The 16001-nt window shown below is 41.1% G+C and overlaps 1 protein-coding gene across 1 annotated transcript in view; it reads left to right on the forward strand.

Annotated features, from left to right (window-relative positions):
- The first annotated feature begins 1558 nt into the window (after nt 1-1558).
- The window catches only part of LOC121860316 (fanconi-associated nuclease 1-like), a 29073-nt gene continuing 14630 nt past the window's right edge, over nt 1559-16001 (forward strand). The window contains exons 1-4 of the mRNA XM_042357385.1: nt 1559-1589; nt 4186-6174; nt 9190-9269; nt 12292-12416. Of these exons, the coding sequence (XP_042213319.1) occupies nt 4221-6174; nt 9190-9269; nt 12292-12416 (2159 nt within the window). The 5' untranslated portion in view covers nt 1559-1589; nt 4186-4220. The remainder of the gene's footprint in view (nt 1590-4185; nt 6175-9189; nt 9270-12291; nt 12417-16001) is intronic.

Below are 16001 nucleotides of genomic sequence, written 5' to 3' on the forward strand. Positions count from 1 at the left end.
AACAGCCAGTACATGACGACAGTGGTCAAACAGAGCCAGTACATGACGACAGTGGTCAAACAGAGCCAGTACATGACGACAGTGACAAACAGAGCCAGTACATGACGACAGTGGCAAACAGAGCCAGTACATGACGACAGTGGTCAAACAGAGCCAGTACATGACGACAGTGGTCAAACAGAGCCAGTACATGACGACAGTGGCAAACAGAGCCAGTACATGACGACAGTGGCAAACAGAACCAGTACATGACGACAGTGGCAAACAGAGCCAGTACATGACGACAGTGGCAAACAGAGCCAGTACATGACGACAGTGGCAAACAGAGCCAGTACATGACGACAGTGACAAACAGAGCCAGTACATGACGACAGTGGCAAACAGAACCAGTACATGACGACAGTGGTCAAACAGAGCCAGTACATGACGACAGTGGCAAACAGAGCCAGTACATGACGACAGTGACAAACAGAGCCAGTACATGACGACAGGGCAAACAGAACCAGTACATGACGACAGTGGTCAAACAGAGCCAGTACATGACGACAGTGGCAAACAGAGCCAGTACATGACGACAGTGGCAAACAGAGCCAGTACATGACGACAGTGGCAAACAGAACCAGTACATGACGACAGTGGTCAAACAGAGCCAGTACATGACGACAGTGGCAAACAGAGCCAGTACATGACGACAGTGGCAAACAGAGCCAGTACATGACGACAGTGACAAACAGAGCCAGTACATGACGACAGTGGCAAACAGAACCAGTACATGACGACAGTGGTCAACAGAGCCAGTACATGACGACAGTGGCAAACAGAGCCAGTACGACGACAGTGGCAAACAGAGCCAGTACATGACGACAGTGGCAAACAGAACCAGTACATGATGACAGTGGACAAACAGAACCAGTACATGACGACAGTGGCAAACAGAACCAGTACATGACGACAGTGGCAAACAGAGCCAGTACATGACGACAGTGACAAACAGAGCCAGTACATGACGACAGTGGCAAACAGAACCAGTACATGATGACAGTGGCAAACAGAGCCAGTACATGACGACAGTGACAAACAGAGCCAGTACATGACGACAGTGGCAAACAGAGACGTGACTGACCATCCAAGTGGCTAACAGGTGGGAATCGTCTCATTCTTTCCATCCTAAATATGAAATCACGCAATTAGAACAAGGTTTTATCGCATTTATTTATGTAATATGTCTGTCAATTAAATATTAACCGCAAAATATTTGAATGGTTATAAAAGTAGAGGATATTAACTTAAATATTTATTTGATTAATATTCCGCCAAAGGCACATTCAAACACACGTTAGTAGATGTTAAAAAATAAACACGATCAAAATCTACAAAACTCTCACAATAATTATGTTTATAAAGCAGAATTATATAAGAAAAAAATTACATAAATTAAATATAAAAGGTTTTAAAATTTTATAAGTGTTTAATTATATTGTAATATCTAAGATATAATGAATTAGCGAGATTGTTCTTGGCTATTTACCAACATTAATGGTTGGCGGTGAAGCAGGCCCAGACATGAAGTAAACAAACCCCAGGTGGAGGTGAGGTGATCTGTCTCTTATCTTTATTTGTGGTGTTATTTACGGTTATTATTCTGTGGTTTTAGGACATGTCACTATAGAAGGTCTTAGGACATGTCACTATAGAAGAACAGTATATTTTACCCTCTATTTAATTATGTCCGTAACTTTTGAAAGCCCTTACTGTTGTCAGACAAAAGCCACCCCGATCAAAGTAGGGGGCTTTTGTGTGGGTGGCTTTTGTGTGGGTGGCTTTTGTCTGGGGGGCTTTTGTCTGGGTGGCTTTTGTCTGGGGGGCTTTTGTCTGGGTGGCTTTTGTCTGGGGCTTTTGTCTGGGTGGCTTTGTCGGAGGGGCTTTTGTGGGGGGCTTTTGTCTGGGGGCTTTGGGGGCTTTTTGTCGTGGCTTTTGTCTGGGGGCTTTTTGTCTTTTGTCTGGGTGGCTTTTGTCTGGGGGGCTGGGGGGCTTTTGTCTGGGGGCTTTTGTCTGGGTGGCTTTGTCTGGGGGGCTTTTGTCTGGTGGCTTTCGTCTGGGGGGCTTTTGTCTGGGTGGCTTTTGTCGGGGGGGCTTTTGTCTGTACCCCAGTGAGGATAGTGTCTTAGTATAAAATCGCAATGCTGTGAAACAAAATCTTAATATTTAATCTCAGTACCGCAGCAAAAGTCACATCAATATTTTTTAACCAATACTTTAATATTTCTTACCTTATAGTATTATGTCTTCCAACGAAGTAAATAACTGGATCGAAAACACAAGAGAACTTAAAAGTCGTCTAGCCTCCCCTCGTCTTGTCACGATGGAGACTTGTGCAGAACTGAAGTGAATTGCTTGTAACTGGTGGATTGGTCGGCTGTACATGAACTGATATGACCCGAGACTGCATGGTTTTGCAGCTACTGGAGACGTTAATCCTTCCCTTTGTATCGGCGGCAAGTTAATCCTCGTCGTGTCTGACCTAACACCTGACCCACACCACATGAGCTCACTGGCGTACTTGTTTGAAGTTGTTTCCTTAATCCTCAACAGGTTACAGGTTGTGTGTGTGGCGGGGGGGGGCGCATAGCAAGGGTGTAGCTCATGACGTGGCCGTGATGATGTGGGTCAGGTGTTAGGTCAGACACGACAAGGATTAACTTGCCGCCGATACAAAGGGATGGATTAACGTCTCCAGTAGCTGCAGATATGGGTGATGAGCAGACCCAAAAGTGCCGCCCGGACCCCCCCCCCCAGTTACGCTAGTGCATTTCCCTTGCATACATTTCTCATTATATGGGTAACTGTTTGTCTGTCTCTCTCCTGCCTTTCTCTTCAAATTCTTAATAATCACGTCTTGAAGATTACTGTGTCGTTCCGGTCATGCAGCGAATTTTAGTAGTTTATATTAGGTTAAGTTAGGTTAGGTTGCATTTGAGAAGCAGTGCTGTGACCAGGTGGGTGTACAGTATAGTTACAGTTAATAGCTGCCAGGTGGGTGTACAGTATAGTTACAGTTAATAGCTGCCAGGTGGGTGTACAGTATAGTTACAGTACAGGCAACTCTTGGTATCCTTAATGGGTTAGTTTCTTTTAAAACCATTGTTATCAAATGATGTATGAAGTGTCAGCAAGCATGAAGAGAACTAGTTGGCACCAAGCATGAAGAGAACTAGTTGGCACCAGCAGTATGAGTAATAGTATACTGTACATCTGGATCCCCTTCTATGAATCCTCCTGCAGAAAAGTCATATATTTTTCAATAACATTATTTTCCCACATTTTACACATTGATACTAATTATGATATATACAGGTTAACTTGGGCATGTTATTTTCACTGGCTTAAGCACTGTTCATCACTGTTTAACACCACCAGTTCCACTCCTATCCAAAATGAAATTGTAACTTATGGCAAGAGCTTGCTGATATTCCGGTGGGGAGGAGGGGTTGAGGGGAGGGTGTTAGGGTACGTGCCAACATTACAGTTGGCTCGGCCATTGAAGCAGCGCCCTATAGTTCTTGACCCTTCGATAGTCAACGGTGTGTATGTATGTGTTCTAGCTAATGAGAATATGCGAGCACATACAAGTTACAAATTATAAGGTATTGTACAGTACTGTATATCTTTCTGTACTGTACTTGGAGAAGTATTTTAAGAACTTCACTAAATGTGTCTCAACATGCAGAATCATTTAACAGAGTCAACGGCTGTCTTTATATACAGTACACGTCATTATCACATAAATTCATAATACACATTAATGTTGACAAGGAAATTAATAGAAATATATAAAATAATTTTGTAAGTGTATTTATTAGGTTTTGTAAACAAACATGGAGGCTGCGACCATCGTAAAACTGGTCTTAACCATCGCCTAGCGGTAAAACTGATCGATCGTGTAGTATATACCGTATAGATCCATCTTATAATGATCAACACCTGTACAAGAAATGTATTCTTAGGCAATCTCCAATCATAAATCTTAAATAACTAGATATTTAAAGCATATCTGGGGGTTTGCTTCATATTATGCAAGTTGGCTGGGATGAACTTCTGCTGCTAATACTGTACTATACATAGCCAGTGTTACTTACTTACAAATGCTATAATACTGTATTGTTTAACACAAATTTTTTGTTACAGGGTACTCAAACTCTGACAGCCATCACTCTTAAAAGATGCAGAAAGTCGAGGATAATACATCACATGTTGGTAGTGACACTGGTAAGACTCAGAAGACCTTATTACACTTCTTCCAGAAACAATCTGTCTCCAGCCCAGCCATTAAGGAGATCACTTGCCCAGCTTGTAACCTCACAGTCCCAGAGAGAAAACTCAACTGGCACCTTGATTATCACTGCACAAGTAAATCAAAGCCAAATAAGAAAGGAAAGACTAAGAAAAATACAAACTTAAGGGCCAAGAAAAATAAAGAAGGGAAGCTGAGAAAGCCGCCTTTACTGTCTGATGGCGAGGGTGACGGTGAGGACTTCACCGTGTTATATGTAAACAAAAATATAAGACCAGAAAACTGTGACTCGGATTGTGATGATGAGTACATACCTTCATCTATGGTAGAAACACAATTATTTGAATTAGATGAAATGAACATTTTTGTGCCATCGAAACCCGACCTTTCCTTCTCTCCCAGCTCTAACAAAACTTCATTATTGAACAGGCTGGAAGCAGGTTGGGATTCACCACAGACAACAACTGAAAAAGTTAGTAGTAATGTGTCCCAACCCTCGCCATCCTGCTCACTACACACAGAGTCTGGGAAAATAGTAAAAGCCATGTTGGAAGAGGACTGGGATTCATCATCGCCGCTGACAACACCAGACAAGAAAGAATCTCTTACACAAAATGAGAACAAGAACAGTTTAATACCCCATAATAGTTTCCTTAAAACTGAGTTGGAGAATGACAAGTTTGAAAAGCCTTCTCTTCAAATTAAAACGCATGCAAAAAAATTGTCAAGTAATAGTTCAAATTGTACATCCACAGAAGTATGTATAAAACAAAAGAGCGATGATCCATCTTGTGATAAAGGACCCAAGACAGATTTAGGAAGTGATAGTGATTTTGAAAAAACTAACATTATATTTAGAACACCAGAGAAAACAATTGGTTCTCAAGCTAAAAACTTTAAATCTCTTTCTCCCAAAGTAAAAAAAGATGAAAACAATTCTCTCTCGTCAGGTACAAAAATCAACACAGATTTAACATATGAAAATGATTTTCAAAACACTACAAAAATAAAGGATAACTCCCCACATCCTGAAGTAGAAACAACAGATGAAAGAGAGAGAGCTCTTCAAGTGTTAGCTACCCCACAAACAAGTGACATGTCAGATACTGAAGAGGGAAGTGTGAACTTGTTGAGCCCAGCACTTGTGACCCCCACAAGGTCCCCGACCCCACCGCTGAGTGATGAAGGCCATGGTCCTGTCAGACGGCTTTTCAAAGGTGAGAGTCCTTCAAAGTTGAATCAGGTTGTGCAGGACTCCACTGTAGAACTTTCAATGAAAATAAATCCTTCAGAAGTAAGAATTTATACAAATAGTTGTGCAGATGTGTCCAGAGCTGGAAATAACCTAGATGATGCCTTTGATGCATTATCTCAGTTCTCTTCACAAAACAATAAGACTAGGAGAAGTCCTTGGAAATTGAAGCAAGGTCTAAAAAGCACAGGATTATTACAGAATTCCACATCAAGCCTTCCACTGCTGAGCCAGAGAAAGAAAACACCTACCCCATCTCCTTCTAAGTCACCCTCAAAGTCAAGCAGTGGTCAGCCAAGTCCATTAAAAGATAGAGAAGTTGATCAGTTATTACAGAGAGATTCTTCAATATATAGAAACTATAAAGGATATTATTTAGACAACTTCCTCAGAATTTTAGAGACTGTTTTGTCACAGCCACAAGACTTAAAACTTCTGGATGATGAAGACCTGAACACCATCAGCACCTTCCAGAACCTTACACTGTCCGCTCAGAAGCTCTATGTTCGACTCTTCCAAAGAAAGTTAAAATGGATCAAACTTTCCAAGATTGATTACAAAGACATATGTGACCAGGAGGATACTATGCTATATGTGAATGAACTGACTTATGCAAATTTCTTACAAGGAGGTAACTATATCTACTGTACACTACTTTATCAGTTTATTTATCTTTATTATTTTGACTCGACATTGCCTTTTCTAACAATTTTTTGGATATTTGTGAGGTAGGATTCACTTAGCCATAGTGTATATGTAGATCTTATTTGTGAATGTGTAACAGTCATGAGGTTAAGTCTAGCCAATAAGGGGTCAGATAGGTGGAAGTTGAGATTGTAAATATTTGAAGGTGTGTGTGTGTGTGTGTGTGTGAGAAGGCTAAGATTTTGAGTGTGTTGTGAAGTACAGTACAGTAAACCCTTGCCATTCACGAGGGTTAGGTTTCAAGAAATGACGCGAATTAGCAAAACTGCAAATAGCAACTTAAATTCTATTGTAGTGCAGTAATATATTCCTATACTGTGTGTGAGAAACTTAATTCACCAATACTTACATTAATATGTGGAAGTTTGGAGCTCGACGAAGTGGTGTACTGTACATAGGGAGACATCTGGTTACTGAAGCATAGATGGATCATCAGGATCAATGGTGGAAGGTGATGCAGTGGTGGTTGGTGGAGAAGCTGGTAACTGGGAGGTGGTGTGTGGCCTGGAGGCGGGTGGTGGGTGGCTGGGAGGAGGAGGATGGAGCGGTGGCAGTAGTAGCTGGTTCTTTCTTAAAAAAACATGGTGATTGGTAGTTGTTTCTTCTTTGCTTTGAGGTCTTTAAACATTTCCTGGTAGGGAAACAATACCTGGCTGATTCCTCGGACCATCATAAGGCTGTGTTCCATGGAAGGGTTGTGGTCAACAATGAAATCATTCACCCTCTTTACCTGTCGAAATAGTTCACCAAAATTGTCCAAGCTCCAACCATCTTGTTGCAGCTCCATAATTTCTTCCTCTTCCTCAGCACTTTTTACCAACTCTTCCAAATCCTCTTCTGTCAGTTCCTCTCCATGCCCATCAATCAGCTCTTCCATGTCTTCAGCAGCCATGTCCACAAACCCCTCACCACCTAACTGACTTGCAACAACAATGTCATTCACATCCTTTACTATGGATGGAAATCCTTGAAAGTTATTCACACACTCACCAACAGGCATTCACTGTCTCTGGTTCGAGCTCATTGAATGCTTCACTGATGCTGGTAATGCAGTCCGCAATGCTGTACTCCTTCCAACACTTGCTAACACCAAGGTCAGGGTCTGCATCCATGGCACTACGGATACAACCAAAAGAGCGGCGTGTATAATATGCCTTGAAGGTGCGTATTACACCCTGATCGAGAGGCTGGATAAGAGCAGTGGTGTTAAGCGGTAGGAACACAACCTCTACATCTGAATGCCTAAACTGTAAACTTTCTGGGTGGCCTGGTGCATTGTCTATCAATAATAACACCTTGAATTACATTTAGGGAACCAGTCCAGGAATGCTTGCACAGTTACCCGTGCCTTTTTGTTGGACTGCCAAAACACTGGCAAAAGGGTCTTGTTTTTTCCCTTTAAAGCCCTAGGGTTTGCTGAGAGGTAAAGCAAGCCAGGTTTGATCATGCAGTGCCACAAGATGAGCGTCACTCTGTCCTTGGCTGTCTTGAACCCAGGAGCACGCCTCTCCTGCTTGTTTATGTACGTTCTACCAGGTATTTTCTTCCAATATAGATCGAATTCATCAGCATTAAACACTTGCTCTGGTCTATCGCCTTTCTCTTCTATTATTTTCTTTTTCTTGGCGGGAAATGCATCTGCGGCTGTGTGATCAGCTGGTGCAGCCTCCCCAGTCAGCTTCATATTATGGAGCGAGAATCTTTTCTTAAAATTCTCGAACCAACCTTTACTGGCACTAAAAGTTGGTTCAGTCGCTGTACTATCCCTTCACCACCTGTTGACTCGTAAAAATGAGCATAAAGATTTTTAGCCTTCTCACGAATCGCGGTGCTGTCCATCAGAACATTTTTGCGGTGCTGGTCCTCAACCCCAATGTTCAGTGCTTTCTCAGTTTTCACTATGTTCTTGTCACGAACAACCTGCCCCACTTGTAGGAGCACTTACTTGAACAGAATCACGAATTGCTTGTTCATTTTTCTCTATTTACCGCACTGTGGATTTATTCACACCAAACAACAGACCATCCACGGCAGCACTCATCCCCTCCTTTAACTTGTCTAATAATTCAACTTTCTTTGTCAGAGTCATCACTGACTTTTGCCTTTTACATTTCACTCCACTAGCTTCACTAGCACTGACACTAGGTAGTCTTTTAGGGGCCATTTACACAAAGAAACACGAAAGATTTGAGAGTACAACACGAGATGCTAGGTCACAGGTACTGGGTGAGCGCGAAGAGAGGGAGTGAGACGCTGCGGGCTCGTGGGATGACTCGTTGCGCTGCGGTAAAAAGCTCACAAGCTAGCCGCCAGAGCTGCCATCTGCTTACCGCGAATGTCGAAATTGCGAATCGCAAACCCACGAATGGCGAGGGTCTACTACAGTAAACAGTGTTGATAAGTGATGGTGTGTGAATGTGACCAAGAAAGGAATTCTCAAGGGAATAGAGGCAATGAATGGTGGTTTAGAAAATCCTGTAGTGTTGATTAGTGTATGGGGATGAACATGGTAGTGGCCTCCAATATAGAACAGCCCTAGACAGCATGTGATAGAGTGTCTGCCTCAATGGGTTGACTGTGGGTGCTCCCATATAAACTACAGTACTAGTCAACTGTGGGACGTATGTAGCAAAACTTGGTAAAATTATGCCGACAAGATTCACTACTCTGTTTTCGTAGTGTATGTAAAATGGTGCAATGATGATGATGATGACTGGATTCAAGTTGTGTTAGACGTGATAAAAATATATATTAGGATATGACAAAACATAACATTTCCAAAAACTTCAAAATATTCGTAAGAGGTATTCTGTTTTGACTGAGGCCACTGAATTTGTAGCTGTATCAGGTACAGTTGTGGTGTGCTAAAGCCGCTGTATATACTTATACTGTTTTGTATATGGTAAAGGAATAATTACATCTAAAGAAATTGTTTGAACAGAAAGTGAACTGACCAATTTAGAAGAGGTACTTATGCTGTTATCCAATGATGAACTACACGGACTTTGCAAGCAGAAGAACGTAAGTTGTGAGAATTTAAGTTTTTAGTATTAAGAAGCTGACCACTCGATGCTTAAAATGAAACCTGGACACTGAATTTTTCTTGCCTACTTTTTGTTATTATTTAATATGATTACTGTAATTGTTTTTGAGGATTATGTTTCAGTGACAGTTTTAAATGTTACTGTACTCCATTAGCCAGAATCCCTTTTACCAGGAGCTTTCCAATAGCTGTAATTGAAATTTGCTCGGGATTTTTCCAGAAAATTTCTCACAATTCCCGAGTTTGGGAACGATATTCCAAGGTTGAAAATCAGATGCATTCTGTGAAAAATCTTAGAAAATGACCGTAGCTTTCTCCCAATTTTTTTTACGGGTCTGGGAGCAAATTCCGAGGATGAAATACAGTAAACCCTTGCTATTCGCCGGGGCTAGGTTCCAAGGAATGGCGTGAATTGGCAAAACTGCGAATAGTTGCACTACTGTATACCTATACAGTGTATGAGAAACTTAAGTCACCTCTCCTTCATATGTAGAAGTTTGGACCCTGATAAAGTGTACAGTACAGTAGGATAAGTCTGGTTACTGAAGCAAGATCATCAGGATCACCATTAGAAGAGGGTGATGCAGTGGTGGTTGGCAGCAGCTGACTCAGTAGGTGAGGGAGAAGAATCAGCTGGGTGAGCGGCCGGTTCTTTCTTGAAAAACATCGTGATTGGTAGTTGTTTCCTCTTGGCTTTGAGGTCTTTAAATGTTTCACTCTATTAGCATCACTGGCACTGACACTAGACGGTCTTTTATGGACCATTTCACACAGAAACACTAAAGTTTTCTGTACAACACAAGAGATGCTGAGTCCCAGGCAAAGGCTGAGAGCAAACAAAGGTAGAGCAGTGAGAGGAGATGCCGCAGGCGTGTGGGGGTGACTTGTTGACCTGCGGGCAGGCTTGTAAGCGAGCCACCATCTACTTACTGCGAAGTCGAAATCGTGGATCACAAATCCGCGAATAGCGAGGGTTAACTGTAATGTATCATTCTGGAAAATTCTGAGAAAATTCCGGAATCTCCAATTTTTTTCCCAAAGTTTGGGATCAAATTCCGAGGATGATATAATGCATCATTCTGGAAATGTCCGAGAAGCTTTTCCCAGTGCTCGCAAAAATTCCAGGTATGGGGAATTTTTTCCGGAAATAAGAGTCGTCTCGTTACCCGGAAATCTCTCATTCCCAAAAGTTCTCTGCTCCAATTGTTGCGGCTAACGGAGATATCACTGCACGTCATATTAGGATGTACAGATATTAGTTAATGCCTCACTGTCTTTATGGAGAAATGTTATAATTGGACTTTGTGAGGATTAGACAGCTTATTTCACCTGATGGCTGATTATCCTAAAGCTTATCTAAACTAACCTAACCTAACCTAACCTAACCTCCAAGTACAGGTCTTGTATGCACATGTTATGTTTTGTGCACCATTTTACTGTCCCAACCACAGTACAGGTGTCCACAGTTTCTGGGAAGTTTGCACCCAAGCTCAGCAAGGAGGTTTACTAGTTAGTGTCTCTCAAGTGGTTCATCTTCTTAAGTTCATCTCATATGGTCCTTAACCCTTTGAGGATGACAGGTTTAAATCATCATGTCTAAAGGGTTAAACCATCATCCTTTAAGGGGAGCGTCCGGCTGAAAATATGACGAAAGTCGGAAAATTACGAAAATATTCAGAAAAATTCCTGAGGAAAGCTGTTGCGTTTGGTTATTTGCTGACGTAATTTGATTGTGTAATTCATAATATTTATGTAGATAGGCATGATTGTTCTCCCCCCCCCCCTTCATTTAGAGGGCCCTTCTGTTTATATAGGAAAAGCTGTAAAAAAAAGTATTTATACAGTTTATAATATTTTGGTGTAAAGTAATACAAATCACTTGGTAAAAATCAGTATCTGACACCTCTCTCAGCTAGGTAACAGCAGGACGAGAGCCTGAGGCTGCTTGTACTCCTCAGTTACCCACGTGAGAGTGAGGTTGTTCTCGCCCCACCCTTGTCTATCAGCCCATATCTCAAAACAAGTTTTTCTAACCTTCAAATCCCTAAGACTGGACCATTTATGGGCCGAGTCTAATAAAACAAAAACTACCGGTAAGTAGGAACTAACATATTTTGCGTAACATATAGATTTTCTGTGTATTTGACTTGGTTTATTATTATTTGCTGATTTATCTTTATAAATATTTGGAGGAGAAAATGGTAAGTTAGGAACAAAATTCATGCACCCAAAACAAAAGTGATAATCAGAAATATTTATATGTCATGTTGAAGAGGAGTGAATTACCTAGACTCCACATAAATTTCAATGTAATCTAGCTAGAAGTTATGGAGAAGTAGGATTTTGAAAATTGATAAGAATATAAGGGGAAAATCAGGTATCAGGGATTAGGGATTAGGCAGAACTAATTCAGGGGTATAGGAACAATGTATGTAGTGTCCTTAATTGCTGACAGGAAATTGATAGTGATTGATCAATTATTAACGTATTTCATGCTTCAGCTGGATGCTTCCCTTAAGGATTATATCATCCTCCTCTAAGAGTTAACCATCATTCTCAAAGGGTTATATATGACACTAAGTTGTCCTCTTACTCCCAGATCCTTCTTGGTTCCTTAAAACAATTTTCTTATTCTCATCCTCCATATTACACACACACACACACACTACAGCATGGCTCTATTGTCCCGGCAATAGTCGTTACCTGGTTTAACACTTGGGGCTTACTGCTGTTTGTGGTACAGTGGTAACGCTTGTATCTCTCGCCAATATGTCTAGGGTTCGAGCTTCGGTCCGTACACACGTGAGAAGGATGTTATACAGTGTAACCCTTGCTACAGGTTTCCCAGAGTACGGTTTCCTTCTGTACTAACACTGGATAGACCAACCTCCTGGATGGCTAGTAAGCCGATGAGTGGTGAAAATTATTACAAAAAAAAAAAAACGCTCCAGAAAGACCTACCAAGTTCCATGTAGTAATTGACTTGTGGCCACATTTCAGATACCTGTTGGCTACAAGAAAAAAGACAAAATGGTTTCACTATTACTCAAGTTCAACAAACAACAGCCTTCCATTGTTGCGGCTTTTTCTAAAGGAGCTAAAAGAAGCTCTGCTTTTATGGACAGGTGAGTGTATCCCAGACCATAACGAGTCCTCAGGTAGTAAGAACCTATAGGAAGGGTTTAGCATATTACAGGTACAGTGAAACCTTTATTTAATGGGTTATATGGAGAGGAAAATCTTTTATATCGAGGGTCTGATAGATGTGATATCCCCATATAAAGGATTACTGTGCTGATTTTAGAGACTTTGGAGTGCACTAAACCTTCAATAATTGGAGTTTTAGTAAATGTATCCTCACTCACTCCTTGCGACCGTCATTCTCCAGTATTCGTGATTTTTCAAGGGGTTGTGAATCCATGGATCTTTGGGGCGAGATCATAATCCATAAAATATCATTTATTGTTATACTGTAGTAAATAGAGGGTAAAACAACGTTCAGTTCCCGTAAACCATTTTCATATTTACTAAAAAAAAAATCGGTGAGTGTTAAATTTTTGCATTATTCCTTACAGGATATCCCCGACTTATGAACGCTGACTTGTGGACGCCCGCCGATACGAACGGGTTTAACCTTGAAATTTACAGTATTGTACAGTGGTCTCTCGGTTATGAACACAATTCGTTCCAGAAGGTTGTTCGTTAACCGAAACCATTGTTTCAATGGGTTTTTGGTTAATTGGTTCCAGCTCACCGAAAATTACCTAAAGTAAAAAAAAAAATGCAGTAAAGTACACTTACTTTGAGGTGTGTATGTAGAAGGCTCCAGATGATGATGCTGATGTGAATTTGAAGTGGGAGGTGGAGGAGGAGAAGGAAGTGGAGGTGGAGGAGAAGCATTTTACTGCTTCTTGGAAGATGAGTCACCTTCCATGAAAATGTCAGGAACCTCTGGATTGACAGATTCTCCACCATGAACATCCTCTCTCATTCTTGAAGTGGAAGGCTGAGGGATAGCATCTGTTACCCGATGCCTTTTAGTAAAGAAACTGTCAATTTTGGGTTGTGGGGCATTTCTCCTCCTCATCATTAACTGATGATTGAAGAAGGAGACCACTGTGTCCTCAACATTACACAAAATAGGTTCTGTTGTTTCCACATCTGGGTGCCTTGAAGCCAGTTTCCTGAACTTATCCCAGTAGTGAACAACATCTTTCAAATCTGAAGTTGACATATGGTCATCACTAGGGCCCGGATGTTTTGGCAATAAAAAAATTCAAAATAAGCAGGCAAAAAGGCAAAGTAAAGTGGCAAAATAGGCATTAAAAAGGCATTTATTCCCAGAGCATTTATAGAAATAAAACTAGAAATATAACTTAAGTACATAAGTTCCATAACTATTACTCATATGCAGGTTAATCAGTCTGGTTTGTGTCCACATAATTCTTCCTTAAAGTAGACTCGCTCAGGATTTGCTGTTTTGTGTATTTTTCCAAGAATAACTTCAGAGACTTGTTCTCCAGCTTCCACTATGGAATACCAGCATCAACAAAGGCTTTACACAGATCTTACGAAAAGGTAGACTTGTGGCTGGAGGATACACTGAATGTAGTCAGCAGACTCGTTTGATGGCTTCCTGGTTTCGTTTTCTGAGCAGCAGTTTGATGTTTAGCAGTCTGCACATGCTGCGAAACTAAGTACTTTTTCTCGAAATTCACTGGTTTTTCACAGACTTTGCAAAATAGCTCTGATCCATCAGTGGAAAAAACGTCACATCCAAACTCCCGAACAAGATCATTCAGCTTCTTACCAGATGGTGCACTAACTTTGGGCATTTTTACTTTTTTAGAGCACTGCCCTCAGCAGTCAGGTCTGCTGTTAGCCTAGTACTGTACTGAGGCAGTGCGTCGACTCATATACGTCTCGTGCCGACAAAAGCAGTGTTGCCAAGTTTTATGGGTGTAGTTTGCTAAGTTTCATGGTGTTGCGAAACTTTAATTTCGTGTTTGGAGTGTTACTTTGTGGAAATAAGTGCAAAAAAGCACAATAGGCTGTTATTTAGTAGAATAGGCATTATCACTTGCAATTCCCTAAAAAAGGCAAAAAAGGCATTTTATGGCATTTTGCCTAAACATCCGGACTCTAGTCATCACTTTCCCTTTCCTCCTCACCACTGTCAGCCTCCAACATCTCATCCAGTTGCTGCAAGTCATCAGGGTGTAAGTTCCTGCTCATGAGACATCATAAGCTCTTCCACATTGACTGACCAATGGACACAATCTCCTTGTCCAACTCTGCTTCTTCCTCAAATCCCTCAAAATCATGGACTGCTGATGGCCATGCAGAATTGAGGGATCTAATGGAGACTTCTCGCCATGATGACATAGTCAATTTTACAGCCTCCAGGATGTTAAATTGTGTCTTCCAGAACTGTGCCAGTGTTAGTTCAGGATCAGTGGAAGCTGCCTGATAACACCTCCTGAACATTTTCTTCATGTACAACTTCTTGAAGTTGCTGATCACATTCTGGTCCATTGGCTGCATAATTGATGTAGTGTTGGGAGGCAAAAACAACACTTTGACAAAGTCAAATCGAGCCTCGAAAGTGCTGGCAAGTTCAGGGTCATGACCAGGGGCATTATCCATAAGGAGAAGAGCCTTTAAAGGGAGTTTATCGGTGGTTAAGTAGCTCTTGACAGAAGGGCAAAACACCTCAACAGCCCATTCATTAAAGAGCTGTCTTGTCACCCATGCCTTACGGTTGGACTTCCAATAAACTCCAAGCTGTCCTCTTACCACTTTCTGTTACTTGAACACCCTGGGGTTCTCAGAGTGGTAGACAAGCATAGGCTTCAGTCGGAAATCCCCTGAAACATTGGCACCAAGCAATAGAGTGAGACGGTCTTTCATGGGTTTATGCCCAGGTAAAGAGACTTCGTCTCTGGTGATGATTGTCCTTTTGAGCATTTTCTTCCAGAACAGCCCAGTTTTGTCCACATTGAACACTTGCTGTGGAAGATAATTTTCTTCCTCCACCAGTTCCTTAAAGTCCACTAAAAATTTTGCTGCTCCTTCTTTATCTGCACTGGCAGCCTCACCATGCCTAATAACACTGAAAATGTCACTTCTTTTCTAAAATTTTTCAAACCAGCCTTTGCTGGCCCTAAACTCTTCAAACTCTGTGCCAGAAAAACCAGGTTGCTCTTCCTTCAAATGTTCGTAAATTTCCCTGGCTCTTTCACAAATAAATTCTGTCGAAATTGAATCTCCTTTCATTTGCTTTTCCTTAATCCAAATGAGAAGTAACCTCATTGTTTCTGCAATTAAGGATCTACCTTTAAACACTCTGGTAGATTTGTCTCTCACTTTCACTTCTTTGAACTTGTCTTTCTGTGCAGGAATTGTTGACACAGTTGATGCCGACATGCCATAGTCTTTACTAAGCACATTTGATCTAATGCCTTCTTCATGTTTCTTTATTATTTCCTGTTTTACCTGGATTGAAATTGCCTTTCTAGATTTCTTTGGACCCATGCTGGATTCAATTTCAACACTAAAATTTTAAGTTTAATTGCTGTAAATAAAGATTACTTTCTTTAAATCAACACTGCACTGCGCTATATATTATCAATATGTTAAGTAAATTTCAGAATGACGAATAATTGTACTGTAAAAACGGAAAAATAGTTTATGTTCAAGAGAGTCACAAG

This window comes from Homarus americanus, unplaced genomic scaffold, assembly GCF_018991925.1.
Source record: "Homarus americanus isolate GMGI-L3 unplaced genomic scaffold, GMGI_Hamer_2.0 scaffold46622, whole genome shotgun sequence".
NCBI classification, from domain to species: domain Eukaryota; kingdom Metazoa; phylum Arthropoda; class Malacostraca; order Decapoda; family Nephropidae; genus Homarus; species Homarus americanus.